The sequence below is a fragment of the Gorilla gorilla genome, chromosome 13, assembly GCF_029281585.2.
Source record: "Gorilla gorilla gorilla isolate KB3781 chromosome 13, NHGRI_mGorGor1-v2.1_pri, whole genome shotgun sequence".
Lineage (NCBI taxonomy): Eukaryota > Metazoa > Chordata > Mammalia > Primates > Hominidae > Gorilla > Gorilla gorilla.
This window is the reverse complement of record NC_073237.2, coordinates 85,818,324-85,844,548: the sequence shown is the minus strand read 5'-3', so window position 1 is coordinate 85,844,548 and position 26,225 is coordinate 85,818,324. Positions and strand designations below refer to the sequence as shown.

The 26,225-nt window shown below is 51.5% G+C and overlaps 1 protein-coding gene across 13 annotated transcripts in view; it reads left to right on the top strand.

Moving 5' to 3' along the window:
- Positions 1-26,225, top strand: part of SEMA4D (semaphorin 4D) — a 137,044-nt gene that overhangs the window by 94,814 nt on the left and 16,005 nt on the right. For 7 of the 13 annotated variants that reach the window (XM_055350827.2, XM_055350822.2, XM_055350823.2 and 4 more), the window contains 13 exons: positions 368-513; positions 4,045-4,107; positions 6,545-6,643; positions 9,673-9,766; positions 10,802-10,915; positions 11,923-12,074; positions 14,289-14,464; positions 14,544-14,700; positions 15,730-15,952; positions 16,857-16,972; positions 22,081-22,253; positions 22,329-22,372; positions 23,793-26,185. In XM_055350827.2, the coding sequence (XP_055206802.2) occupies positions 368-513; positions 4,045-4,107; positions 6,545-6,643; positions 9,673-9,766; positions 10,802-10,915; positions 11,923-12,074; positions 14,289-14,464; positions 14,544-14,700; positions 15,730-15,952; positions 16,857-16,972; positions 22,081-22,253; positions 22,329-22,372; positions 23,793-24,718 (2,483 nt within the window). In that variant the 3' untranslated portion in view covers positions 24,719-26,185. Of the gene's footprint in view, positions 1-367; positions 514-4,044; positions 4,108-6,544; positions 6,644-9,672; positions 9,767-10,801; positions 10,916-11,922; positions 12,075-14,288; positions 14,465-14,543; positions 14,701-15,729; positions 15,953-16,856; positions 16,973-22,080; positions 22,254-22,328; positions 22,373-23,792; positions 26,186-26,225 lie in introns of those variants that run through there. The other 6 variants (XM_055350834.2, XM_063696546.1, XM_031014765.3 and 3 more) reach the window with 1 other exon arrangement.

Here is a 26,225-nt window from a genome sequence, read left to right as displayed (position 1 = left end):
GGGCAGAGGGTGGGAGCCATCACAGGAAGCATCTGGCAGAGCAGGGTTTGGGATTCTGGGATCTGAGGGAGCAGGAAGGGATGTCTGACTCACAGCTTCAAAGTGAGCACACGGCTCCGGGCTCGAGCTCTAGGGCTGGGAGTGGTTCCTGTGAGCACACCTGATGGCTACACTGTGGGTCTGGCATAGACTGAGGCCACCTCCACTGTAGCAGTGCCTGTTGCAGCAACACATGGCCCTCGAGACACGACTGCACGCAGACGTGCTCATTGTCCCTGAGACAGGGACCTAGGATGTGCTCAGGTTTAAAAATGCTTCCATCGCTCTTTTCTTCCTCCGACTCTGACCCTGCCCTTGCATCCCACAGAGGTGCGCCTGGTGCAGTTTCATGAGCCAGACATCTACAACTACTCAGCCTTGCTGCTGAGCGAGGACAAGGACACCTTGTACATAGGTGCCCGGGAGGCGGTCTTCGCTGTGAACGCAGTCAACATCTCCGAGAAGCAGCATGAGGTACGTCCTGGGCTCCCCTGCATGTCCACATAGCCCGGCTTGAGTGGGCAGCCTCTCCTGGCCCCACTGTGGGGCTGGGGGCTGACTTACCTGGAGCCTCCATTCTGTAGCTGTGACCATGCAGCCCCATCTTTGGGTGTCCACCAGCAGTTCACCCGGGGACCACCCTCTTTGCTTTTTTTGTTTTTGAACTTTTTATTATGAAAAAATCTCAAACATGCCTATGAGCAGAGACAGCTATACCATGAGCCCTGTGCCCACTGCAGCTTATGCAAGGCCGGGTGTTCAGTCTTGCCTACAGTGCCCTCCACCTCCTGGGGCATTGAGGCAGATCCCGACACCACATTCTTCATCTGGGTATCTCTTACTGGAAAGGGCCCCTTGTCGTGCAAATAACCAAAAATAGCTTCTCCAAAATTTATGTCATCATACATTCAGCCAGTGTTCATATTTCACCGACTCTCGTGGATGATGCTTGTTTAGTTGGTTCAAACGTTTAGTTTGAATCAGGTTGCAACCACGCTGTCCCAATCCATTGCAGCTGGTCACCCTGTCCATTCAGTCTCCGCTTCTAGGAGCCAGCCTCGGTTTCCTTCCTGAGAAAGCTACTCTGCACAGCCCATCCCATGTCCCACCCTTCACATTGCTCCTGATTCCTCGGTGTCTTTAAACATTTTAAAAAATCAAACCGAATTTAAAATTTGATTGTAGCTCACTGCAGCCTCAAACTCCTGGGCTCAAGTGATCCTCTTGCCTCAGCCTCCTGAGTAGCTGGGACTATAAGTATGTGCCACCACACCCAGCCCCACTCATGGTGTCTTTAGCATGCACCTCTGTCTTCACATCCCCAGCTGGGTGTCAGGTCCAGGCTCACCCCTCTCAGGGCCGTGAGAGGCGGGCTTCTCCATGGAGGCAGGTGTTCCTCCTCCTGAGTCTCGGTGGCCTTTCACCAGCGAAGTCTAGATGCTCTTCTCATCAAAGATTGCAAAACGCAATGTTCTGATTCTACCTCTCCTTCTCTACTTGTTAGCTGGAAATCGTATAAAAGGGGAAGTGCCCATCACCAGCTATTTTGGTCCGTAGAGGTCCCATTTCCTTTGGGAAATGCAGAATCGATGCTTGGAATCTTTGCCTTTATTTACCAGTTTTCAGAATAATGAGTTAATGAGTCAGTTTCCCCTCTGAAGGGCAAGAGTGAGTTTTTTGATTGATTTTTAGTGTCACAGTGAAGTCATAGATTTAAAGATATTTGCTCTTCTTTGACCCATCACAGTGAAACCCCTACCGCATGCTCACATTGTCGCATCCATGGTCAACAGCAGCCTGTTTGGGTTGGCTCCTGAGACCTCGCGGTGTGGGGTAGTTTTCTTGCTCTCTGGAATCTGTTCCAGGTTCACGCTGGACATTTTCTGCCCAGATCTCTTTTTGTTTTCATCTCCAGGGTCTAGCTTATTTCTCAATTTCTGTTTGACACATAAATGAGCTCTGAGCATTATGCTCTGAAAACAAGTATTTGGCTGGGTGCTGTGGCTCACGCATGTTATCCTAACACTGTGGGAGGTCAAGGTAGGCAGATTACTTGAGCTCAGGAGTTCGAGACCAGCCTGGGCAACATGGCGAAACCCTGTCTCTACAAAAACTGCAAAAAATAGCCAGGTGTGGTGGCTCAGGTCTTGGGAGTCTGAGGTGCTTGGGAGTCTGAAGTGGGAGGATCACTTGAGCCCAGGAGGTTGAGGCTGCAGTGAGCTGAGATCATGCCACTGCAATCCAGCCTGGGCAACAGAGCGAGACCCTGTCTCAAAAAAACAAAAACAAAGTATTCAGCACTGTGAGGCACTCTGAGCAGAAGGATGTGGTGGTCTCACCTCGCTCAGCTCTTACTGTTCGCGTGTCTGTTAAATTCTCTTCCTCTGAGCGCCTTCCTGACCACACAGGCTCACACTCGGTCTTGGGGGAATTGTGGACAGTGTGTTTGTGCTGGCCCCACAGGTGTTCAGTGAGAGCCAGACATTGCTCTGTTAATGACACCATGGTGGTCCGTCGGGGTTGGGGAGAGGCTTGGGGACCTCTTATACTTAAAAGAAAAAAATAAAGAGACCCCCGCCAAGCATCAGTGAAAATCCCTGCAAATGTGATCAAGAGTCTGTTGAAGTGTGCGTTCCCTTGTCCTTATGCATTTCATGCGAGTTGACGAGATCATCTGTACTTTAAATGTTGAAGGAAGTTGCTATTTTAAATGGGACTCTGTTCCGCTTTTGTGTGCCCCTATCAGGACTTCCATTTCTATGAAATGACACTCCCTTAGTACTGTGTCTGCAGCCTGGGTGCTGTTCAGGAACTCACTGAGTTAGTTAGAAACCTAAAGTGGGGTTCCTCTCCTCATACTCTCCCTCCTAGAAGCCCTGTGTGCTTCTTAACCTCTGAGTCCTGACACCTGCTACAAGCCTTTTGGTGGAGAAAAATACATTGTTACTGGTTTCTTTTGCATCAGTTATGGAACATCACAGAGAGAGGGGGCATTTTGGGGAAGGTGAGGCAGGGATAGATACAGAAACCTTCCCTTTTGTCTTATGTTGCTTTCTATCCTGTGGGGGCTTTGGAGGGCAAGGGGCTAAGGCCCCCACCCCCTGGCAGTTTCTGATCACGAATTGTCCCTGGTTTGAAAGAAGAGGTGGTAGGAACGTGGATCTTACTAAGATGGTGCCTGAGCTGAGCTGGTGGTGTTAGTTCATCACTTCCTCCTGCTGCCAACATGCAAGTTTAAGGAATTGTAAATCTCACTTTCTACTGATACAGTGAATATTGAGGCTTTTTTTTTTAAACTGGACTGTAGAGTCACTTTTTTTTTTTTTTTTTTTTTTTTTGAGACGGAGTCTTACTCTGTTGCCCAGGCACACGAGGCTGGAGTGCAGTGGTGTGATCTCGGCTTACTGCAACCTTCGCCTCCCGGGTTCAAGAGATTCTCCTGCCTCAGCCTCTCGAGTAGCTGGGATTACAGGCGCCCGCCACCACTCCCAGATAATTTTTGTATTTTTAGTAAAGACGGAGTTTCACCATGTTGGCCAGGCTGGTCTGGAACTCCTGACCTCAGGTGATCCACCTGCCTCAGCCTCCCAAAGTGCTGGGATCACAGGTGTGAGCCACTGCGCCCGGCCTGTAGAGTCACTTTGAATGGATGGAAAAAAGCCCACTTTGATGTTTGAAAATACTTATGGTTTAGGTTTTTGAAAAATAATTTAATTTTCTCCACTTTCACGAGTTTGATTTTTGCTGCTGTTTTATGGTGAGTGATGGAACTTTTGGAGCTGGTCTTCCAGACTCCACTGGTTTCAGGGTAAGGATCACAGTGAGGATGTTCATGAAGGCCCCAGGCTGCTCCCCTGCTCTCTGAACCTCCCTTGCAGTCTGAGAATTATCATCTCAGGAGAAACCTCTAGACTCTAAACTCTATCATGTGCTTTTAAAATTGTGCATTTTTATACTAGTATCTCTTTAAAAGAATATGCACTGATATGGACTCTATCCCAACAGGTGTATTGGAAGGTCTCAGAAGACAAAAAAGCAAAATGTGCAGAAAAGGGGAAATCAAAACAGGTAAATTTCTTTTGCAAGCCACAAAGAATCCCATTCAAGTATTTCTTGGTTGTTTTAATCTACTGAATGCCAGCATTCCTGCAGTGCAGGCCAGCCTTTTCTCCAGGCTCCGTTCATTCTGCTGGGCTTGGTTTTGTTGTGATGTGTCTCGGAGCTCATCCGTCTATTCCTGAGTATCAGGATTGGGTTTCTCAAAGCAGGTGCCAAACATAGTTGGCCTTTGAGAAATACTTTTTTAAAGTTTATATGAATTGAATGTATTCAGATGGCCTGAAACTTTGACTACAGAACACGACTTCTGAAGCCCACTGGTGAATGGTGCAGAAATTCAGGGTTTGTTCTGCTTCCTTGCACCCAGAGGCCTTAGGCTTGGAGGAGTTGCTAGTCATGCAGTTTTTCTCAACCTCTTCGTTGGACTTGCGACAGAGATGCCCCATTTATTCGGCCTGCTGTGCTCAACCTCTTGCAGGAGGGAGCACATGAGTGAGCGAGTGTGGGATCTGGCCAGCTGTTTTGGGTGCCAGCAGGAGCAGGCTTTGTGTGGGCCCTGCGGGTGGCACCCAGGTTGGGGTGCCTGTGACCCCCGCAGCCCCAGAGGGTGTGTTACAGTGCTCTCTTATCTCTGCTCTCCATGGACAGCGGTGTGTTATAAGCTCAGTGGGCCCCTTTTCTCATTGTGTGGGACAGCTGTCCTCTGCCAGTGAGGGCAAAGGGCCAGTATGACAGCCTTTTTTGGGTACACACACTCAGGGTCCTGAGCTCTTGTCCGGCATCCAAGAAGAATGAGGTTGCATGGACACTTAAAGGATGGTGGAGTCAGAGAATTTTGTTTAGTGTTGGAAGTGGCTGTCAGCGGAGATGGGAGCTTGAGAGGGAACAGGACGAGCAAATAATCTTCCCTGAAGTCTGGCCAGCTCTGGCCGGCTCTTCTCCAAAGTTAAGCCATTTCTCCAAAATCCAGCCATCCCTCTGAAGTCAAGTCACCTCTCTCTAGTCCAGCACCTTCTCTTCTCTATCAACTGAGTCTGGGCTCTTTATAGGCACAGGATGAGGGCAGGGTGGGCTGTGGGTAGTTTCGGAAAAGGCAACATCTGATTGTAAAAAGATGTTCAGAAAGAACCAATCGGGAGACAGCGGGCAAACGGGGATAGAAGTTCTCACTCTGGGCTGCGGGTTTTAGGCTTTTTGGCTCACATGTGGGGTTTTGCCAGGGACCTGCCCCTGTCTGCCTAGACTTTCTCTGGCTCCTTTCTCTATCACTGGGACTTTTGGATTCTTGGCACACGTCCGTCCCTTTGGTCCCTCAGGCCCGTCAGTGTGGTACTCATTCAGGGAGCCCTGGGCCGAACACTCATTCCCGTCTGCAGCTCTAGGTTACCCTCACCACCCTCTGAGCCATCATGTCCCTACCTGGCACTGGGCATTCTTCCTCAATGGTGGTCAAGACAAGCTGAGTTAACGGCAAAAAAAGAAAGAAAACCCAAAGAAGTCTATGCTAAACGTTCTTAGCAAAATGCTAAACACTTGCACTGAAGTCTTTGTCTCTAAACCCAAAGTTAGATTAGGAAATGAGAGGAAAAGCAGGCAGTGCAGTGTAGCTCCGGTTTCCGGGGGTGTGCAGGTGGGTTGGGGTGAATAGTGAATTACTTCCAACCAGTCTAAAAAAGAGAACTCTCCTAATCTGGGATAATTTCAGACTATAGCACATGTAATGCAAGTACTTTTAGCCTAAAATAGTGGGTTCTGAAATGGTATCTTTGTTTTCCTGCTTGGGCCTTTCTGATGCCAAGCTGGGCTCCAGGATCTCCTAGTGCAGCCTCTCCCATGGGGGCTGGACTGGGACCCTGGGTTGGGTAGACCTAGTGTCGCTGTTCCTAGTTCTGTGCAAGTTGGAGGCAGGGTGGGGTCTCCAGAAACAAAGAGGAAATTCTGTAGGGTGGACACTTCTCCAGGCCTGGCAACAGAACAAGTGGTCCACGTACTTAGCAAGAGTAAAATATATTGCTTTCAATAGTGGGTGTCCCAGTAAGATTTGAGGTAAGCATTCATTGAGTTTTTTTTTAGTCACCACATCTTTGCTGAGTATCAATTAGGGACTGAAACAAAATCCTGTTTGGCACCTGAACAGCATGTGGACACTGCAGAGACACAATTACTCAGGCCAGTTTCAGCTTTAGGTTTGCCTAGGGGTGGGGTTGGGGTCTCAGTGAACCTCCCACTGTATGAGAACAGGCCAGTGTGTGAAGAGGAGTTGCAGAGGGTCTAGATGACAAGACAAGGCTGACAATGCACACATGCCTCGTTGGCCTGGGGCCACGTGTGAGCTGGTGTTGGTGAATGTGGGTCTGTGCCCCTGAGATGAATGGCGTGAGCAGTTTCAATAGTGGAGGGCATCTGGGCTGGACGGTTGCTAATGGTGCATTTCTCTTCCGTGCAGACAGAGTGCCTCAACTACATCCGGGTGCTGCAGCCACTCAGCGCCACTTCCCTTTACGTGTGTGGGACCAACGCATTCCAGCCGGCCTGTGACCACCTGGTAAGGCTGATGGGCACCTCCCTGTGCTCACGCCAGTCTGGTCAGCAGTTAAAGTAGAAGGGGGCTCAAAGCAGATGTAAAGCTGTCTCCACCCTAAAAAAAATAGGATTTTCTCAGAGCCAGCTGCAGAAAACGGGGGCAGCTTGTGGCCCCTCTGAAAGTCTTGCACAGCTGCTGTCAGGGGCACACAGCCCACTTGGCTCCTCTAAGTTTCGGTGTCCATGGCCAAGGATGAGGCCTGGGGTGTAGCTCAAGGTGCTGGGAGCCCTTGGTGCTAGTGCAGAGCATGCCATGGAGGGGCGTGCTGGAAAGTACAGACAGCCTGAACATGGCATTGGGGGTGTGCTGGAAAGGACAGACAGCCTGGCAGCTCGGGGCATCTGGGTCAGGTGGAAAAGTCAGGACTTGCTCCTGGCTTGTGTGTTCTTGGTTGGTGCATCTGTGCTCTGGCTGTGGGACCCACCCTTCTGGTCGGCTGTGGTGTGCAGCTTGCTCACTGAACCACTCCTGGGTCCGCCCACTCAGGGGCAGCAGGTCAAGTGTGCTGAGCACCTTGAGAAGCAAGTCCGGCCTCTGTCCCTCACCGGCTCACATCCTTGACTGCCCAGCCTGGTATCCGGCACCTCCCCCTGTGTGACGGTCCTTTCTATCCAGATAATCTGATGAGCAATGTGATGATCATCAGAGAGGGAGAAGTAGCATTTTAAATAAGTCCATGTGAACATGGAAAATGAAGCACATTTTCTACTGTGTGTCCCTGGATTTTAATGAGTCCTGATAAATGTAAAATATGCCACAGTGAAAAGCGTCATTTGCTAGAACCCTAAATTAATTGGAATTAAAATATTTTCCAATTTTGAGTCAGAGATAAATGACAAGACAACGTATGGCCTCATTAGAGACTTGATGAGGAAGCCTGGTATTTGCACACAGACGTCTGGGGTGAGATTCATAGTAGGGGTCTACCCAGCTGCCTGTACCACAGATGCTGGCAACGAAACCTGATAGGGGGTGGGGTGCTTTGGGGATAGTAAGACCCTCAGTCCTCAAAGACAGTCGTTTGTATTTGCTTTTGTGCAGAAAGTACGGTTGGACCAGAAACATTTTGCACAACAAAGGATTTTTCTGGCTAAACTCAATCAGAAGCTCAAAGTTCTGTCATTTAAACTTACATTCTGTAGATAGGTTAGCTGTTGAGGTTAGAGGATACTGTATTTGGTTTAAATTTAGACCTATAATTTTTCCTAATTTTTTTTTTTTTTGAGACGGAGTTTCACTCTTGTTGCCCAGGCTGGAGTACAATGATGCGATCTCGGCTCACTGCAACCTCCATCTCCTGGGTTCAAACGATTCTCCTGCCTCAGCCTCCCGAGTAGCTGGATTACAGGCATGTGCCACCACGTCTAGCTAATTTTGTATTTTTAGTAGAGATGGGGTTTCTCCATGTTGGTCAGGCTGGTCTTGAACTCCTGACCTGAGGTGATCCACCCGCCTTGGCCTCCCAAAGTGCTGGTATTACAGGCATGAGCCACCACGCCCCATCAATTTTTCCTAATATTTTTAATAAAAGTTTTCGCAGCTTCAGAAAAGATGTATCACTTGTATATCCTGGCAACCTAGATTGCACAATTGGGAGTGTGTGTGCACGTGTCTGTGTGCCTGTGCATGTCTATGTGTCCACATGTGTGTCTGTGTACATATGTGTGCTTGCTGAACTATGACCCATGACTCCCAAATGCCTTCACAGGCATCTCCTAAGAATAGTAACATTTTCCTATGTAACTTCAGTTTTATCATTATATCTAAGAAAACGTTCAATCATTCCCCAGCATCATCCAGTCTCCAGTCCCCGTTCAGATTTCCCCAACAGCCCCGAAACCTCCTTTCAAGGTATGCTAAATGGTCACATCCAGTGGGGTTCACATTCCCTAACCTAACAGGTGAAGAGCTGTGTGCTGCTTTAACCGGCCTTTCAGGGGTGTCAGCTGCGGCCTTCCACGTGGTCTGAGCCTTCCTGCTCTGCTTCCCAGAGCGTGTTTCCAGCCAGCCTCCTGCGGCAGAGGTGCTGGGTGCCCTTGCCCCGCCGTGGGCCCTGCCTGTCTTCGGCATGCCCAGGCTGTTGGCTGCAAAGCGGCATCCCCATGCGTGTTCTGTGTGCTCTCTGGTTCCCGGCAGGCTCAGCCCCTCTCTCGTCTGTGCTGTCCAGATGGGTTTCTTCTGTCACTTGCTGGGTTCTGCCTGTTTTTCTCGTGGATGCCCTTTCTCACTCATTTGTCCACACTTCTCACATGTTCAGGGATGGAGACACCTCATCTGCCATTCTGTAGGCATTTCCCCCAGTTTGTCACATATTTAACCTTGCCGTATTATTTCCCCGTGTGGAACTTTCCAGTTCTCTCTGTGGTTGGATCTGTGCATTTTTTTCCTCATGTGGCTGTGGGCACTCTGGCCAGGTAAAGAGATGACCCCCAGATGGAAACGCCAGCCCCTGCTCTGTTTTAGTACAGTGCGGTTCTGTTTTTAGTATTCAGATGGTTGATCCATCTGGAATGTGTTTTGGTGGGTGGAGCAACGTAGGGATTCTGCCTGTTTATGTTTTTCTGCTTCCTATTTACTGGGTCACCTAGCTGCTTAGAATGCCGTCTTTATTGATGTTAAAATTCTGCTCATGGGCTTCCGATCACATACTGAGCACGTCCTGTGTTGGGTTTATCCTGGTGGCTTTCCAGCCCTAGAGCCATCAGCGTTGCCATTTCCATTTTGCAGATGAGTAAATTGAGGGTCTGAGATCTTGAGAAGCTTGGCCAGGGCAACGGAGCAAGGGCACCAAGGTGCTGATATCTAGACCTGAGCTGAGCAACACAAGCCCTGGCCCTGGTGGGCGGGACTCCCGTAGCTCCACATCTATCTGCTCGGCCCTGTTGGTCTTCTGAGAAGAGCAAATTTGTAAAATGAAGTGGTACAGAGACACATTGTTACTATAGAAATTCAGCCATCTGATGATGTGCTCTCTTTTTATTCAATTGTAGAACTTAACATCCTTTAAGTTTCTGGGGAAAAATGAAGATGGCAAAGGAAGATGTCCCTTTGACCCAGCACACAGCTACACATCCGTCATGGTTGGTGAGTCCTGCCCCTCCAATTCCTTCACCATGAAGATTACAGTGGCATGTTAATTACCAAACAGGATATTTGGATCTTCTCTGAAGTGCTGTCTTCCTTGGTTTTGTTTAAATAGGAGCTATCCTTACAAAAGGCACATGTGACTGCATAGACCCTTTAACTTTTGAATTCATTGTTTGCAAGGATAATAGCCGCCATGGTAAACGTCACTTTGTATCCATTGCTGGCTCATGTCATTTGGATAATCCCCGGGTGCTGAGCAGATGCTCCTGTTTGAGAGTAAGGTTTTGACTGAGCCACATGCTGTCTGCAGTGGTCTCTCACCCCTGAGCAAGTGGTCATAGCCTGGTGTGTACCCACTGTTGCATCTGCCAGCATTTTCCTGGATGTGGGAATTCCTTGCTCATGTTTACTTATTGCCCCATGACTCTTAAAATGCAGCTGAACGTGGAGCATGAAATTATCCCCATCAAAGCGAGAGCACACCTGTGGTCCTAGCTACTCGGGAGGCTCAGGCGGGAGGATAGGAGTTTGAGACCAGCCTGGGAAACAGCAAGAACTCATCTCAAGCCAGGCTCAGTGGCTCATGCCTCGATCACTTGAGGTCAGGAGTTCGAGACCAGCTGGTCAACAGGGTTAAACCCCATCTCTACCAAAAAATGTAAAAATTAGCCAGACATGGTGGCGCGCACCTGTAGTCCAAGCTGCTTGGGAGGCTGAGGCAGGAGAATTGCTTGAACTGGGAGGTGGAGGTGGCAGTGAGCCAAGATCGCACCACTGCACTCCAGCCTGGGTGACAGAGTGAGACTCTGTCTCAAAACAAAACAAAACAAAACAAAAAAACCTCATCTCGAAAAAGAAAGAACTAGAAGACACAGGACACCCCAAAAGTTGAGGAGACTGTCTTTCCCTTTCCCCAGGTGGGGACTTAATTGGGTTATAAAGGAAAACACCGTGTTGAATGTTTGTCCCAGTGTTGGTGCCATAGCCTGAGAGGTTGGTTCCCTTTTCTTCTTTTCTTCTGGGCCCCTGCAGATGGAGAACTTTATTCGGGGACGTCGTATAATTTTTTGGGAAGTGAACCCATCATCTCCCGAAATTCTTCCCACAGTCCTCTGAGGACAGAATACGCAATCCCTTGGCTGAACGGTAAGGAAGAGCAGTGCACCTTAGTGGGAGGTGCGTGTCTCCTCATGAGTGCACACCCGTTGATCTCTCCTTTTCTGTCTCTGAGCCCTGGGGGCCCCCGAGCTTGTGTTAGCCCCTGTTTGTGGGGGATACTTCCCAAACTGTCCAGCAATGGCCAGAGTCCCAGGGCACCTTGTTGGGTGTTTTCACTGGTAACAGAGTACTGTCTTAAGACAGCTCCCCACTAACCGCCCAAAAATGGATTTGGGAGACTCTCATAAAATTGAGAATCTGATAGTAGATGGTAAACTAAGACTAATCAGATGGGGACATGGTATAATTTCCAGAATGATATTAAAGTGTGGCACCAACACTGGTGTGGGACCTGCCTCCGGGCCCAGCCTCTAGCGCCCTGTCACATGGGCTCTGGGTGCCTTGTTGCTGCCAGCAGCACATGTCCGATATCCGTCTTCAATGTGCAGGAAGAAGCTGGTGGCTGTTCATGGGGGCTTTTCTTGTGGGTGCCAGCCAGTAGAGCCTTGGGTTTTGAACCTCTTGACCTTAGGGCAGATCCCAAGACCCAAGATTCAGGGACACTCGGCCATTCCTCAGGGTGGGGCAGGATCTGGTGGTTAGAGTTTGTTTATTTGAAGCATGTGTTGTTTAAACCAGCAAATGCATGCCTTACGTAGGTCTCTGATGCTGGTACGACCTGGCTCCCTGCCTTCCAGTCAGGAGGCCCAGCCTCAGTTCTTGGGGTGAACCTGGGTGGGATGCGCTGCAGAACCACCGTCGGGGGCACCTCTCTGAGGCCGAGGAGGTGGGGGTAGGGCACCATCTGGGCTCAGGGCTGTCATCATCCCCAGATCCTGGAGTTTCTGTTTGGATTGTGGCATGTGCACACTCCAGACATCCTTGCAGGGAAGCCCTCAGGCCCCCAAGGTAGTGTTGGCCGGCCTTGTGACCTCATGGGTGCAGGCAGTCCCCCAGCTCTGTGTTCTGGGATAATCACTGTCCTCTCTCTGCAGAGCCTAGTTTCGTGTTTGCTGACGTGATCCGAAAAAGCCCAGACAGCCCTGACGGCGAGGATGACAGGGTCTACTTCTTCTTCACGGAGGTGTCTGTGGAATATGAGTTTGTGTTCAGGGTGCTGATCCCACGGATAGCAAGAGTGTGCAAGGTGAGTGCCAGGCACTCTGGCTTCGCTTGGCCCCTGCCATGGCAATAGTGTGCCTGGATGATGGGTGGCTCCTGACCTTCGTCTCAAATGTCACTTTCCCTAGCACTTTATTCCCTTGGGCCTCAGATGCAGCGCTCAATGGATCTTATTTCTGGGGGTTGTGGGGACTGAGGGAGTGCTGGCCCCCATGTGTGACCCATTGGCCTCCTGTTCTCAGGAGGTTCTTTCTTTTAATGCACCTCTTCAAACCTCTAGCTTATAAAAAGCAAGGCTTTGTGGAATGTATTCACCAGAGTCTGTTGGAATTTCACCATTTGGCTCTTAATCTACCTAAGAGTGAAACATTAACCGACAGCTTAAGATTAAGAAGAGAGAACCAATACAGAAGTTTGTCAAAACACAAATCTTTAAGTACATTAAAAGGTGGGGGGTGGTGCCTTTAAAATGACACACTGTAGGCACAGTGCTCAGCACAAGAGAACGGCCTATGGGCTTGATTACAGGAAATCTCAAGGTTGCTCAGTGGCAGTTTCCAGGAGGTGGATTGTCAGGCCTCAGGGGAGCTGGAGGAAACCACATGAGACACAGCCGCCATGTCCCTGGCCAGGCGCTCATCTCGGAGCAGGTAGCCATTTGTCTCTCATGGAAATTGGTAGACAGTTCCTGCATGGCCCTTTCTCATGTAGTCGTGACCATCAGGACATCAGAGAAGCAGGGTTCGTTTCATGCCTATGGTGCACAAAAGTGGGTGCCTTTGACACCGTTCCCTTAACAGCCCCTTGCATAAGGAAGAAGGTTGGGTGATGTGCACACCTGAGTATCCACCTGGTGCTTTGCTCCCAGCCCAGGCCTTCTGTAGCCAGGGCTCACTGACCAGATCCTCCAGCTACCCCCCAGCCGTGGCTGCCATGCTCCTGTCTTGCAGACCAGGAAACCATCCTATCAACAGTATCAGTGTGGGGGGCAAGCCAGTGCCCCTTGAGATGGGGAGGGTGCTGCAGGGCCAGGGCTCCTGGCAGGCGTGCACAGTGCTCAGAATGCTGTCAGAGCAGCACTGGCCAGGGGACTCGAGCCCTCCCCTGCCATCGGGAAGCCAAGGATCAGACTTGCCTTGACCTTGACTTATTACCCAGCACTGAGGGTTTGCAGCAGGATCAGTGAGCAGATTCAGCGATGCACAGAGCAGCCACCTCCACCCCCCACAAGTTTCTGCAAGTCTTAGGCACACTGCTGTCGTCCCCTCTGATCCCTTTTTTTTCCCCATACTTGTTTGAACTCCTGGACTGGGGTGGTTTGAGCTTAGGCCCCACAGCTCCTGCCTACCACCCAGGCACACATGAACCCTTCACCTGCTACCCGTGACCTGAAAGCCAAATGAGACCCCTGATGAAAAATGTGCTAGAAATTATTCTTTGCTAAAACATCAAGTAGGAAAATGAAGTCCTTTTATCAAAAAGAGAATTTGGGCTCCTGTAATCACACAGCAGAGATGAAGGGGGAACATTTTCCCTGTGTCCAAAATAAGTAAGGCTGCTTCTATTTCATATTCTTCTGCACTCAGGTTTTGTGGTTTCAGTATTTCTCTCCAGACCACACACAGTCATATGTAGTTTATAATTGTGTCTTGGTCATCGGATCCCTGAAAAGCGTTTATAAAGAACTTAGTAGGTTCAAAGCACTTTAGCAGATACTTTGGGTAGAAAGGAAGTGAAGGATCTATTCCTTTAAAGGGAGGAAGGTTCACACATTTGCCCAAGACAGGCTGCAGGGCCGGTGGCTGTCCCCTGGAAGGAGGCTGCCGCCACTTGCCCCACCCAGAGCATGTTCACTGATGGGTCCTATGTCAGGAAAGTCACACAATGCCAGGGGCCTTGGCAGCTGGAAGTGTGTGAGCACGGCAGCACCTCTGCGGTTGCAGGACTGAATGCTGGGCACAGGCAGGCATGGACGATCAAATGAGCTTTCAGTGAGAGGGCTTTTGTCCGTTTTGTTTTGTGTGTTAACCCAGGAGCGTTCTGGGATCCAAGCTGGAACCTGGATGTGGTGCTGCGGGCCACTCACATAATTGCGGCCTCTGTCTCCTGTTGCCTGAGCTTTGTTTCAGTCAGGCACAGCCGCACTGTGCTGGGCCATGGAGGGGTGCACCTCTGACCTTAGTGCCTGCTCACAGGGGATCCACTCTCGGCCCACCACGTCTTGTTGTTGGGGTTTTAGGGGGACCAGGGCGGCCTGAGGACCTTGCAGAAGAAATGGACCTCCTTCCTGAAAGCCCGACTCATCTGCTCCCGGCCAGACAGCGGCTTGGTCTTCAATGTGCTGCGGGATGTCTTCGTGCTCAGGTCCCCGGGCCTGAAGGTGCCTGTGTTCTATGCACTCTTCACCCCACAGCTGTAAGTGCCCTGGGTAGAGTCCCCCTCCTTGCTCCCTCGATGCCACCAGGTGGTCCCGTCACCTCTTTCCCCTCCCCAGGAACAACGTGGGGCTGTCAGCAGTGTGCGCCTACAACCTGTCCACAGCCGAGGAGGTCTTCTCCCACGGGAAGTACATGCAGAGCACCACAGTGGAGCAGTCCCACACCAAGTGGGTGCGCTATAATGGCCCGGTACCCAAGCCGCGGCCTGGAGCGGTGAGCTGGGGCACTGGGGGCGGGCCGTGCTTTCCCTTCAAGGCCCAGGGCATGGAATCCAGTACAGGCACTGGGGCCTGCTCATGGGCTGGGTACCTGGCCACGCCAATGCTCTCTGCATTGGGACAGGGACGGCCGATGAGCACAGCTCATCCTTCTTCCCTTTTGCATGTTACGTAACAGCCATTGCTACACTATTGCACAAACAAGAAGGCTGGGGCAGCTGTTTTGCACAATTAACATTGCATAACAATTAGGTCTGTTTCATTTTCAGTTTCTTACAGAGAAACACATGATTTCTTGGCAAAGGCCTCTGCACTGTCCACTAGTCAACAGGAGTCACATTTTTTTCCTCCTAAATATAGTGAACTTTATGTAGAAATTGGGAATTTCCAGGCCGATTCCCTCCCTCACATGGGGAAATGGGTGTGACAGGCATGTGCACAGCCCTCTGTGGGGCTGTGACCTACATGGGGTGTCCTGGCCCTCAGAGTTCACTGCAGCACCAGCTCCCTCCCAAGGGCAGCTGTCCCTGACACCATCATGGCTCCTTCTATGCATAGCTTAGTAAAATGTGTTCACTCATGGTCACAGATTTTGGTTTACACACATCAGGGAGCTAGAACAGGAAAAAAGAATCCCTCAGGCTCTTATGCTATTTAAAATTGTCCTGGTTTTAGCCATGTTTAGCATTCTTTTCATGAGAAAGCTGCAAATCAGTGTTCTGTTTTTCAATTTCAAAAGCTCAATAAGTGTTTTTCACTTACAAATAGATACAAATTCCTTCCCTGAGTATGTATCGTGAATGCAATTCTGTCTTGCAGATGTGTTTTATAACTGTGTCCTCTGCTGGCTGGGGAGAGGCCACCTTTCCGCATAGTAAAGTTATTCACTGCTACCCTCATTTCAAGGCATGCATTGTGTGGTTTCCAGGTTTTGCAGCCCCCCCCTGCGTTGGCTGCTTGTGTGGAAGCACCCGTTGCGTGGTGGGACACGAGCACGTTAACAGCGGGGATTTTCTCCCTGCAGTGCATCGACAGTGAGGCCCGGGCCGCCAACTACACCAGCTCCTTGAATTTGCCAGACAAGACGCTGCAGTTCGTTAAAGACCACCCTTTGATGGATGACTCGGTAACCCCAATAGACAACAGGCCCAGGTTAATCAAGAAAGATGTGAACTACACCCAGATCGTGGTGGACCAGACCCAGGCCCTGGATGGGACTGTCTATGATGTCATGTTTGTCAGCACAGGTGGGTTCCAAGGGCTTGGCAGGCTTGACAGTGACAGCACATCTGTGTCCTTTGGTAGGAAAACTGGGAAATCCAATTATTCTTTTGTGAGTAGTTCCATTGCCTCCCTTGAGGTGACCTGGGAGGTTTGTGGGAACGTAAAAAGATTTCTGAGAAGTCACCACACCAGGTGGCTTTCAGATCTGGGACCACCAGGCTACTGGGGGTACTTGTTAAAAATAAAAATGCAAGTCCTGGCCTGTGGCTGGGCTGGGCTGGTGCAGAGGAGTACTGGCCGCTGAGGAGTTGGGGCAGTGCCCATGCAGGGGGCAGGTGTGAGCCACCTGGGAGGAGGCGTCAGCCTGGCATTTCCTAACTGCTGGCAGAGGACCACGTCCCTGCTTCCTGGCCGAGGAGCCAGGTTTTAGATGTGCCCTGGCATGTGGACTCTGAAATAAGCACTTCTGGAACAGGGACAGGGGCCAGGAGCCACAGTGGCTGGCAGCGCATTGTGGCCTGCCCTTGGAGCCTCCCAGCCAACCTCACATGCCCCCTGTCCTCACCGCCTGCCTAGGGCCCTTACCAGTGACACCCCGAGGGCTGGTGGAGCATGGGAGCCCCCTCATGTGGCACTCAGCCTCAAGTGTAATGTCGACTGTTGATGAGGATTCTTGGGGTCAACAATGGAACAGTTTATTTTCCTTGGAAAAAAACTGGAATAACCCATAACACTTGGGTTTCCAGTTGTCTATTTTGCCAAAGGCTTTTCCTTTTTTTGTTTCTAATGCGAAATCATCATTGTTTTCTAAGTATCTTGTGGAGGGAATGACTTGAGAGTGAAGAGTGTGAAGTTTGCCGCTGTGGTCACTGTCCTTGGTTTCTGTGTCTGGGTTAGTGTCACTGACCTGTAGCTTTGGCCCTGCAGACCGGGGAGCTCTGCACAAAGCCATCAGCCTCGAGCACGCTGTTCACATCATCGAGGAGACCCAGCTCTTCCAGGACTTTGAGCCAGTCCAGATCCTGCTGCTGTCTTCAAAGAAGGTAAAGTGACGCAGGCAGCTGGACCAGGGGCTTCTCCGCTCGGTGGCTTTGATTCTAGGTGACAGGAGAGTTGGCAAGCTGGAGTCGGGCTCCTGGGCAGGCCCCTCTGTCTGTCTGCCCTGGGTGAGCCAACCTTCAGAGTTTGACACAAAGCCATTCCGTGAGCTGTGGGATCTGAATTGGGGAAGGCAGGAAGGCAGGAAGGCAGACCTGGGGAGACGGGACTTTCTCTTCGAAGTTGCTGGAATGTCATTGAGTTGTTGGTGCAGGTTTACAGGCTGTGGAGAGGTGGGCACTGCTCCATGAAGACACCTTTTTATGCCCTGAGCTTGGGGGGTGTGCAGACTGCATCTGTGGGATATGATAGTGATACAGCTGACTCGTCACTGTGGAAAATCCACAAGAGAAGTGGTTCGTCTCATCTGTAAAGCTGTCTCCACCTGTGGCTGAGACTCTCTGGTCTGGCCTGCAGTACTCCCAAGCAGCCCTTGGCAGGGGTGGGTGGGCATCCACGCTGGCCTTTAGGGGGCTGCCTCCCTGGCCCTGGCTCCTAACGGGACCTCCACCCACCTTGTGGGATCCAGGCCCAGTCAGTCCTCTCCTCCCTCAGCTGGGAGCAACAGGCAGAGGAAGGGGGCCCCCGTCTGGCCAGGTAAGATACCTACCCTTGGCAGGTGCATATTTGCAAACACCCCTCCAGGTCTTCTGTCCTCTTCCCTCCCCTGTATCCACAAAGCTTGGGAGCCTGGGTCCTTTTACTGGTCACCTCCCCTCTGCTAATGGAGAGTTCTCCCTCAGATCTGAAAGGAAAAGAGAATGAAATAGCCTGAGCAAGTTATAAGCCACTGGGTACTGGCATCTATTCACCAGCCTCTCGGTCTCCAGGACACAAAGGGAGCCCTGGAGATTTGAAGGGTCGATGCTTTAGCCACTGGCCCCATTGGGGCCTCACCCCAGCCTCATTGTTGAAAGAAGGGGACCCAGAAGCTCTTCTGGGGCCATCGTGCTGTTCAGTGGCCTCAGCCAGACTGGGCAGGCACCTACAACATCTCTAAAATGTGGACTTCTCATTAGAATAAAGATTGGGCCCCTGGTGTGGACATTCGTGAGAATGACACTCTGTTCCAAGGGTCACTTAGGGACTCAGGCTGGCAGAGGCTTCCAGGGCACATGGGCACTGATCCTCAAAGGCAGAAGGGGGTAGGAAGAGGAGGGCCGCATAGAGGGGGTTACGGGTCAGTGCCCACCCGCCATCTCCCAGAACTCGGTCACATGGCCACACCAGGGCAGCTGGCCACACAGGGAGCCTCGCGCCCAGGAGGAGGAGCCAGTGGGTTTGGGGAAGCGCTTGCTGGTCCTACTGGACCACCCGACTCGCCTGTCTCTGTAGGAGCCTCCATTCATGGGGACGTGGCTTAGTTACCTGGACAAGCGGAAATGCATCCTGCCTGCCGTGGGATCCTGTGCCTTCTCCTTGGGCCTCAGTAGGTTCCAGGTGGGGGTAGAAGGCCCAGCTCCATGGCCATGGCAGCAGGAAGTGGCTGTTCAGTGGTAAAAGGACTGTGCCGCCTGACCCCATCAAGCTCTCTCACGGTGATCAGCAAATGGAGAAACAGCCAGTACCACGCCCTCCCCCTGTCCTACAGCTGGGGAGGTGCACTGTTCCTCCACCCTCACCTCCTCTCCCCTGATGACAAGCATGGGGTTTTGCTTTTTATTTTGGTAAATACACATCAGATGAAATTTGCCGTCTTAACCATTTTTCATTGTGCACGTCAGTGGCATTAAGAACATTCACGTTGTTTCGCAGCCATTACCACTGTCTGTCTGCAGGGTGCTTTTCATCTTCCCAAACAGAAGCTTTTTCCGTGTGAAATACGAACTCTTCATTTTCCCCTCCTCCAGCCCTGGGCAGCCGCCATTCTGCTTTCTGTTTCTGTCTGGGTACCTCATATGAGTGGAATCACACAGTATTTATCCTTTTGTAACTGGCTTATTTCACTTAACATAATGTCCTCAAGGTTCCTCCCTGCTTGTAGCAGGGGTCAGGGTTTTCCAAGGCTACATATTCCTCTGTCGTATGTGAATACCGCATTTTGTGAATCCCGCATTTTGTGTATGCGTTCATCCCTTGATGGACACAGTTGCTCCCACCTTCTGGCTTCTGTGAACAGTGCTGCTGTGAACATGGGTGTGCGGATACCTCAAGTCCTTGCTTTCCATTCCTTGGGCGCACACAGCAGATGCGGTTTGCTCAGCCCTCTCTGAGCCCACCGAGTAGGCTGTGTCTGTATTTTCACCAGGACTCCTTGGGATGCTGAGCTACAGCTAGCGTGGCAGAGGGCAAGGAAGGCACTTGGACAGCTCAGTTGCCTCTGATCACATCCACCGTCACTCCAACCTGCCCTCAGGGTCCGACGTGCACACACAGCAGCAGAGACAGAGATGGGAGCATGAGAGCTGCCTGCAAGGTGACAATCCTCAGGCCCAGGGAAGGTGGAGACGGGGCGTCAGGGAAGGCGGAGACAGGGGCAGGAGTACACAGGACAGGCTTGCTCTCAGCGGGCCTCACTCATGCTGCCAGGTGCCTGGTCAGGTTTTTTTTCTTTGCCTTTAAAAATTTTGTCTTGAAATAATTTTAAATTTACAGAAGAGTTTTGATGATTGCACAGAAGGATCTTGAGCACCCCCACCTAGCTCCACATGTCCGATGTCTCACATAGCCAGTGTGCATTTATCTGAGCCAAGGTGCTGTCATGGTGCAGTGCGTTACCTGAACCCCAGACCCTGGACCCTCCTACCTCCCGCCCACCACATTCCTGGCTCAGCACCTCAGGTTGCACTGGGCACTGCATCTCCTCGGCTTCTGCTCTGTTCCTGCCTCCCTGACCTCAGCACTCCTGGAGAGGAGTAGTCTGGTGTTTTGTGGTGTGTCTGGTGTATTCTTGTGATTATCTTGGGTCGTGGTTTTAGGGGGAGCACCAAAGAGGGCGCTTTCTGGGGATGTGGCATCTGTATGACTCGCACCAGCGCGATGACCTTGGTCATTCTGTCCAAGTCACCGCCGTCTTTTTCCATGTTGAGTGTGTCGGGGCATGTAGTCCACACTGGGGGTGGGGGAGAGTGAGCCCCACCTCCCAGGGGAGTCATGTGGGAAACCCCCACAGTCATTCATGCTTATTTGCAGGGACAGACTTGGAGGCTACAGAAATGCCCTGTTCTCCCACCCACTGACATCCACATCGACCAGTGGGTCCTGCCTGCAGCAGTTACAGCTGGCTGTCCTGACAACCAGTTCCTCCTTCCCTGTCCCCTCTTCCCTTCCACAGTCATCCCTTGGTCTCCGTGTGGCGTCATTTAGTTTTTACAGCTTAGTTTCATTTGGGCTGCAGCCCAGCCCCATCCAGGAGAAGCGGAAGCTGGGGCTGAGTCTCCCGCAGGGTGCAGGAGGTGGTCTGGATCCCCTTGGGATGGGCCTTGCCCCCCACAGCCCACCCCACCCTCCACAGCTACCCTCAAGCCTCTCTTTGGGGTGAGGAGTCAGGCGGGCCCCACTTGGCCACCCAGGGCACCCTGCTCTGCACTGCATGGTGTTCACGCCACCTCGCAGGTGCCCCCCGTGGGACCCAACAGGACCAGCTGTCCCTTGGAAGTTACCCAGCTTGGCTTTGCTGCCAGAGAATGTTTCCGCCACCTCCACAAGCCACGCGATGCCCGAACTGTGATCTGGGATGTCATCCTCAATCCTTCCCACAAACGTGGCTCACACATGGCCTCATCTGCCCAGGTCTCTGCTGCTGCTGCTGCTGCTGCTGCTGCTGCTGCTGCTGCTGCTGCTGCTGCTGCTGCTGCTGCTGCTGCTGCTGCTGCTGTGAGGCCAGAGGCGGGCCAGGTTTCCTCTGCTGTGTATTGTCACAGTTTCCATCCTTGGGGGCTTTCCCTTTCTCTCGTGGGTCTGTGTCCGCACAGCTGGATGTGTGGCCTGGGGCTTCCTGTATTGGCATCAGGGCCTGTGATCTTCCAACCACACTCTGAAGTTGACTCTGAGCGTATCCTCTGAGGATGAAGGTCGTGTTTCATCTGACTGTAAACCACTAAGTCGTGTGTAAATTTGGGAATCTTGTATTGTTAACCAAAAGGTGTCCCCGGGCTGTTGAGGCAGATGCCCTGGGCAGAGGCTAGAGAGCGTGCTCCACGGGCCACCTCCAGGTCTGTTGCACGCCCCCGAGCTTCAGGTGGGTGCAGTGTGGGGCACCCTCCTTCCAGCTGAGTTCCGTTCAAAAGCAGTCAGCAGCCCTGGATGCCTGTGTGCTGGGCACTGCTGCTGCCAGGTGGGCTGATGGGATGGACCTGAAGCTGGTGTCACTGGGAGCCAAGTGTCCCAGAAGGTGGGAGAGTCTCACCTGCCCTCTGCTGTGGGTCTGGCTGCTCTGGAGCTCGGAGGTTGACTTCCCGTCTGTGAGCTCTTCCCTTTTACATATAGATAAGTGAAAAGCAAAAGGCATTGTTCCTTTTTTTATGTTATGTATCAAGATCTGCTCATCCTTTGCATGTCGTCCGTTTGGCATCCCTGTTATGTTAGGCCCCTGCTGGATCCAGACCCTCACGAGAGGCTCCCCGCCCACAGGTGCTCACATTCTGGCTCGGGGGACGAGGTTGGGCTTCGAGGTGGTGTGCTTCAGCCTCTGGCTGCAGCCCCTTCTCACCTATAGTGAGGCCGGGAAGATGACCGGGAGTGCCAGGCTCATGCATCCTCTGCTGCAGGGAGGAGATCTGCAGGTGGGGACTGAACAGCCTCCCCACTGGCTAAGAGAAACACGTGCAGAGAAGCGCTTTGCTGGAGGGCAGGACCCGGGCAGTGGGTGCCCAGACAGGGGAGAGAGGGATTTGGACCTAAGGCCCAGTGAGCCCTGACGTAGCACGTGGATTCTGCCGGAAGGTCACAGACCTGCCTTGTTTGCCTCTGGTTCTGAGTACCTCTTCTCCTTACTGCAACGTCCCCTGAAGGTACACTCTGGCTGCTTCCCACACGCTGGTGCAGAAGCAGAGGCCATGCTCCTGGATGCCTGCTTGCCTGATGCTAGTTCTTCTCTGTCTCACACACGCAGGGCAGCAGGTTCGTCTATGCTGGCTCTAACTCGGGCGTGGTCCAGGCCCCGCTGGCCTTCTGTGGGAAGCACGGCACCTGCGAGGACTGTGTGCTGGCGCGGGACCCCTACTGCGCCTGGAGCCCGTCCACGGCGACCTGCGTGGCTCTGCACCAGACCGAGAGCCCCAGCAGGTATGGGGCGGGATGCGCTGCCTGGGGATGTCCCCCATGTGTGTGGGTGAATAACACGTGCCGGTTGTTTTGCAGGGGTTTGATTCAGGAGATGAGCGGCGATGCTTCTGTGTGCCCGGGTGAGTGACTCCTCGACGTCCCATTTCCTTTGGGAGTGGCGAGGTCTTGTAGCCATTTCACGGTGCTTCAGTTCTGTGGCATTTGTGTGTGTTTTTTCTTTCTCCACTCGGAACAGAGGTCAAGTGTTCTGTAGCAGACTCGTGGTGTTCTCTGTCTTTTTTTCTTGCTGAAAGAGTACTTGAAGCCACTTAGAGTGTATCTGTTTACTGGGAAGCAGTCTCCTTCCAAAACCATCCTGTTTTCTTTCTACTTAGCTTGGGGCTCATTAAACAAAACCTAAGCCTGTTATAAATGGGGAGAAAGGAGCCCATGAGTGATTAATCCTCAGGCAGTGGAAGGGCTGGGGTGGTGTTTCCCCTGGGGCTCCCAGCTGGGATTCACCCGCCTGTGGATGTCTGAAATAGCGCCACACCCAGAGGGAGGGGTGGCATCAGGCCAGGATGCCCCTTCCCCAGCAGCCACCTTCCAGGGTGCTAAAGGCAGACTTGACCCTCAGTTCTGTGTCTTCCTGACCCTGACAAGACAGTTGTCATCAGACTAAGAAAAGTTTAGGCAGCTGGGCATGGTGGTACACGCCTGTAGTCCCAGCTACTAGGGAGGCTGAGGCAGGAGGATTGCTTGTGCCCAGGGGTTCAAGGCTCAGTGAGCTTATCATGCCACTGCACTCCAGCCTGGGGTGACAAAGTGAGACCCAGACTCAAAAGGAAACAAAAGCTGGCCGGGCACAGTGGCTCACGCCTGTAATCCCAGCATTTTGGGAGTCTGAGGCAAGAGGATCACTTGAGCTCAGGAGTTCGAGACTACCCTGGGCAACGTGGTGAGACCCTGTCTCTACAAAAAATACAAAAATTAGCCAGGCCTGGAGGTGGACACCTGTAGTCCCAGCTACTCTGGAGACTGAGGTGGGAAGATCCCTTGAGCTGGGGGGGTTGAAGCTGCAGTGAGCTGTGATTGCACCACTGCACTCCAGCCTGGGCAACAGAGCCAGACCCTGTTTCAAAAAAAAGAAAAAAAAGAAAAATTTAGGCAGGAGGAGAGTGCTGAGATGCACTGAAAGGCCAGTCTTCCTTGCAGCCATTAGCAGAAGCGTCTTGTGTCTGATTCAAAGAGCTGACACTAGGCACAGAACTGGCCTCTGCTCAGCTTCCCCAGCCTGACGCGTTTTCTTCTGGGACACGGGTGAGAAATGGGATTTCTGCTGCTCAGAGCTGCCTCCAATTTCTTTGTCCCCATGGGCTGTCATCCAGGGCTCATCTTTGCTTTTTGGTCACGCATGTCTTTATCTCCTTAGTTGTTCTGGAAGATTCCATGTTGCTCCAGTGGGTGAAACTCTTGCGTCATCTTGTGGGTATTTTAAAGAAGTTGTTAAATAGCAAATGGGGATTGTTGACGCTGTGCACGTTTATTTTGATGTTCCAGATAAAAGTAAAGGAAGTTACCGGCAGCATTTTTTCAAGCACGGTGGCACAGCGGAACTGAAATGCTCCCAAAAATCCAACCTGGCCCGGGTCTTTTGGAAGTTCCAGAATGGCGTGTTGAAGGCCGAGAGCCCCAAGTACGGTCTTATGGGCAGAAAAAACTTGCTTATCTTCAACTTGTCAGAAGGAGACAGTGGGGTGTACCAGTGCCTGTCAGAGGAGAGGGTTAAGAACAAGACGGTCTTCCAAGTGGTCGCCAAGCACGTCCTGGAAGTGAAGGTGGTTCCAAAGCCCGTAGTGGCCCCCACCTTGTCAATTGTTCAGACAGAAGGTAGTAGGATTGCCACCAAAGTGTTGGTGGCATCCACCCAAGGGTCTTCTCCCCCGACCCCAGCCGTGCAGGCCACCTCCTCCGGGGCCATCACCCTTCCTCCCAAGCCTGCGCCCACCGGCACATCCTGCGAACCAAAGATCGTCATCAACACGGTCCCCCAGCTCCACTCGGAGAAAACCATGTATCTTAAGTCCAGCGACAACCGCCTCCTCATGTCCCTCTTCCTCTTCTTCTTTGTTCTCTTCCTCTGCCTCTTTTTCTACAACTGCTATAAGGGATACCTGCCCAGACAGTGCTTGAAATTCCGCTCGGCCCTACTAATTGGGAAGAAGAAGCCCAAGTCAGATTTTTGTGACCGTGAGCAGAGCCTGAAGGAGACGTTAGTAGAGCCAGGGAGCTTCTCCCAGCAGAATGGGGAGCACCCCAAGCCAGCCCTGGACACCGGCTATGAGACTGAGCAAGACACCATCACCAGCAAAGTCCCCACGGATAGGGAGGACTCACAGAGGATCGACGACCTTTCCGCCAGGGACAAGCCCTTTGACGTCAAGTGTGAGCTGAAGTTCGCTGACTCAGACGCAGATGGAGACTGAGGCCGGCTGTGCATCCCCGCTGGTGCCTCGGCTGCGACGTGTCCAGGCGTGGAGAGTTTTGTGTTTCTCCTGTTCAGTATCCGAGTCTCGTGCAGTGCTGCGTAGGTTAGCCCGCATCGTGCAGACAACCTCAGTCCTCTTGTCTATTTTCTCTTGGGTTGAGCCTGTGACTTGGTTTCTCTTTGTCCTTTTGGAAAAATGACAAGCATTGCATCCCAGTCTTGTGTTCCGAAGTCAGTCGGAGTACTTGAAGAAGGCCCGCGGGCGGCGCGGAGTTCCTGAGCCCTTTCTGTAGTGGGGGAAAGGTGGCTGGACCTCTGTTGGCTGAGAAGAGCATCCCTTTGGCTTCCCCTCCCCGTAGCAGCCACTAAAAGATTATTTAATTCCAGATTGGAAATGACGTTTTATTTTATCAGATTGGTAACTTATCGCCTGTTGTCCAGATTGGCACGAACCTTTTCTTCCACTTAATTATTTTTTTAGGATTTTGCTTTGATTGTGTTTATGTCATGGGTCATTTTTTTTTTAATTACAGAAGCAGATGTTTTAATATTTAGAAGAAGATGTATATCTTCCAGATTTTGTTATATATTTGGCATAAAATATGGCTTACGTTGCTTAAGATTCTCAGGGATAAACTTCCTTTTGCTAAATGCATTCTTTCTGCTTTTAGAAATGTAGACATAAACACTCCCCGGAGCCCACTCACCTTTTTTCTTTTTTTTTTTTTTTAACTTTATTCCTTGAGGGAAGCATTGTTTTTGGAGAGATTTTCTTTCTGTACTTCGTTTTACTTTTCTTTTTTTTTTAACTTTTACTCTCTCGAAGAAGAGGACCTTCCCACATCCATGAGGTGGGTTTTGAGTAAGGGAAGGTAGCCTGGATGAGCTGAGTGGAGCCAGGCTGGCCCAGAGCTGAGATGGGAGTGCGGTACAATCTGGAGCCCACAGCTGTCGGTCAGAACCTCCTGTGAAACAGATGGAACCTTCACAAGGGCGCCTTTGGTTCTCTGAACATCTCCTTTCTCTTCTTGCTTCAATTTCATACCCACTGCCTGCCCAGACTTTCTATCCAGCCTCACTGAGCTGCCCACTACTGGAAGGGAACTGGGCCTTGGTGGCCGGGGCCGCGAGCTGTGACCACAGCACCCTGAAGCATACGGCGCTGTTCCTGCCACTGTCCTGAAGATGTGAATGGGTGGTACGATTTCAACACTGGTTAATTTCACACTCCATCTCCCCGCTTTGTAAATACCCATCGGGAAGAGACTTTTTTTCCATGGTGAAGAGCAATAAACTCTGGATGTTTGTGCGCGTGTGTGGACAGTCTCATCTTCCAGCATGATAGGATTTGACCATTTTGGTGTAAACATTTGTGTTTTATAAGATTTACCTTGTTTTTATTTTTCTACTTTGAATTGTATACATTTGGAAAGTACCCAAATAAATGAGAAGCTTCTATCCTTGATTTGGGGAAGACATTCCTTAGCGGAGGCTGTGCAGCCTCC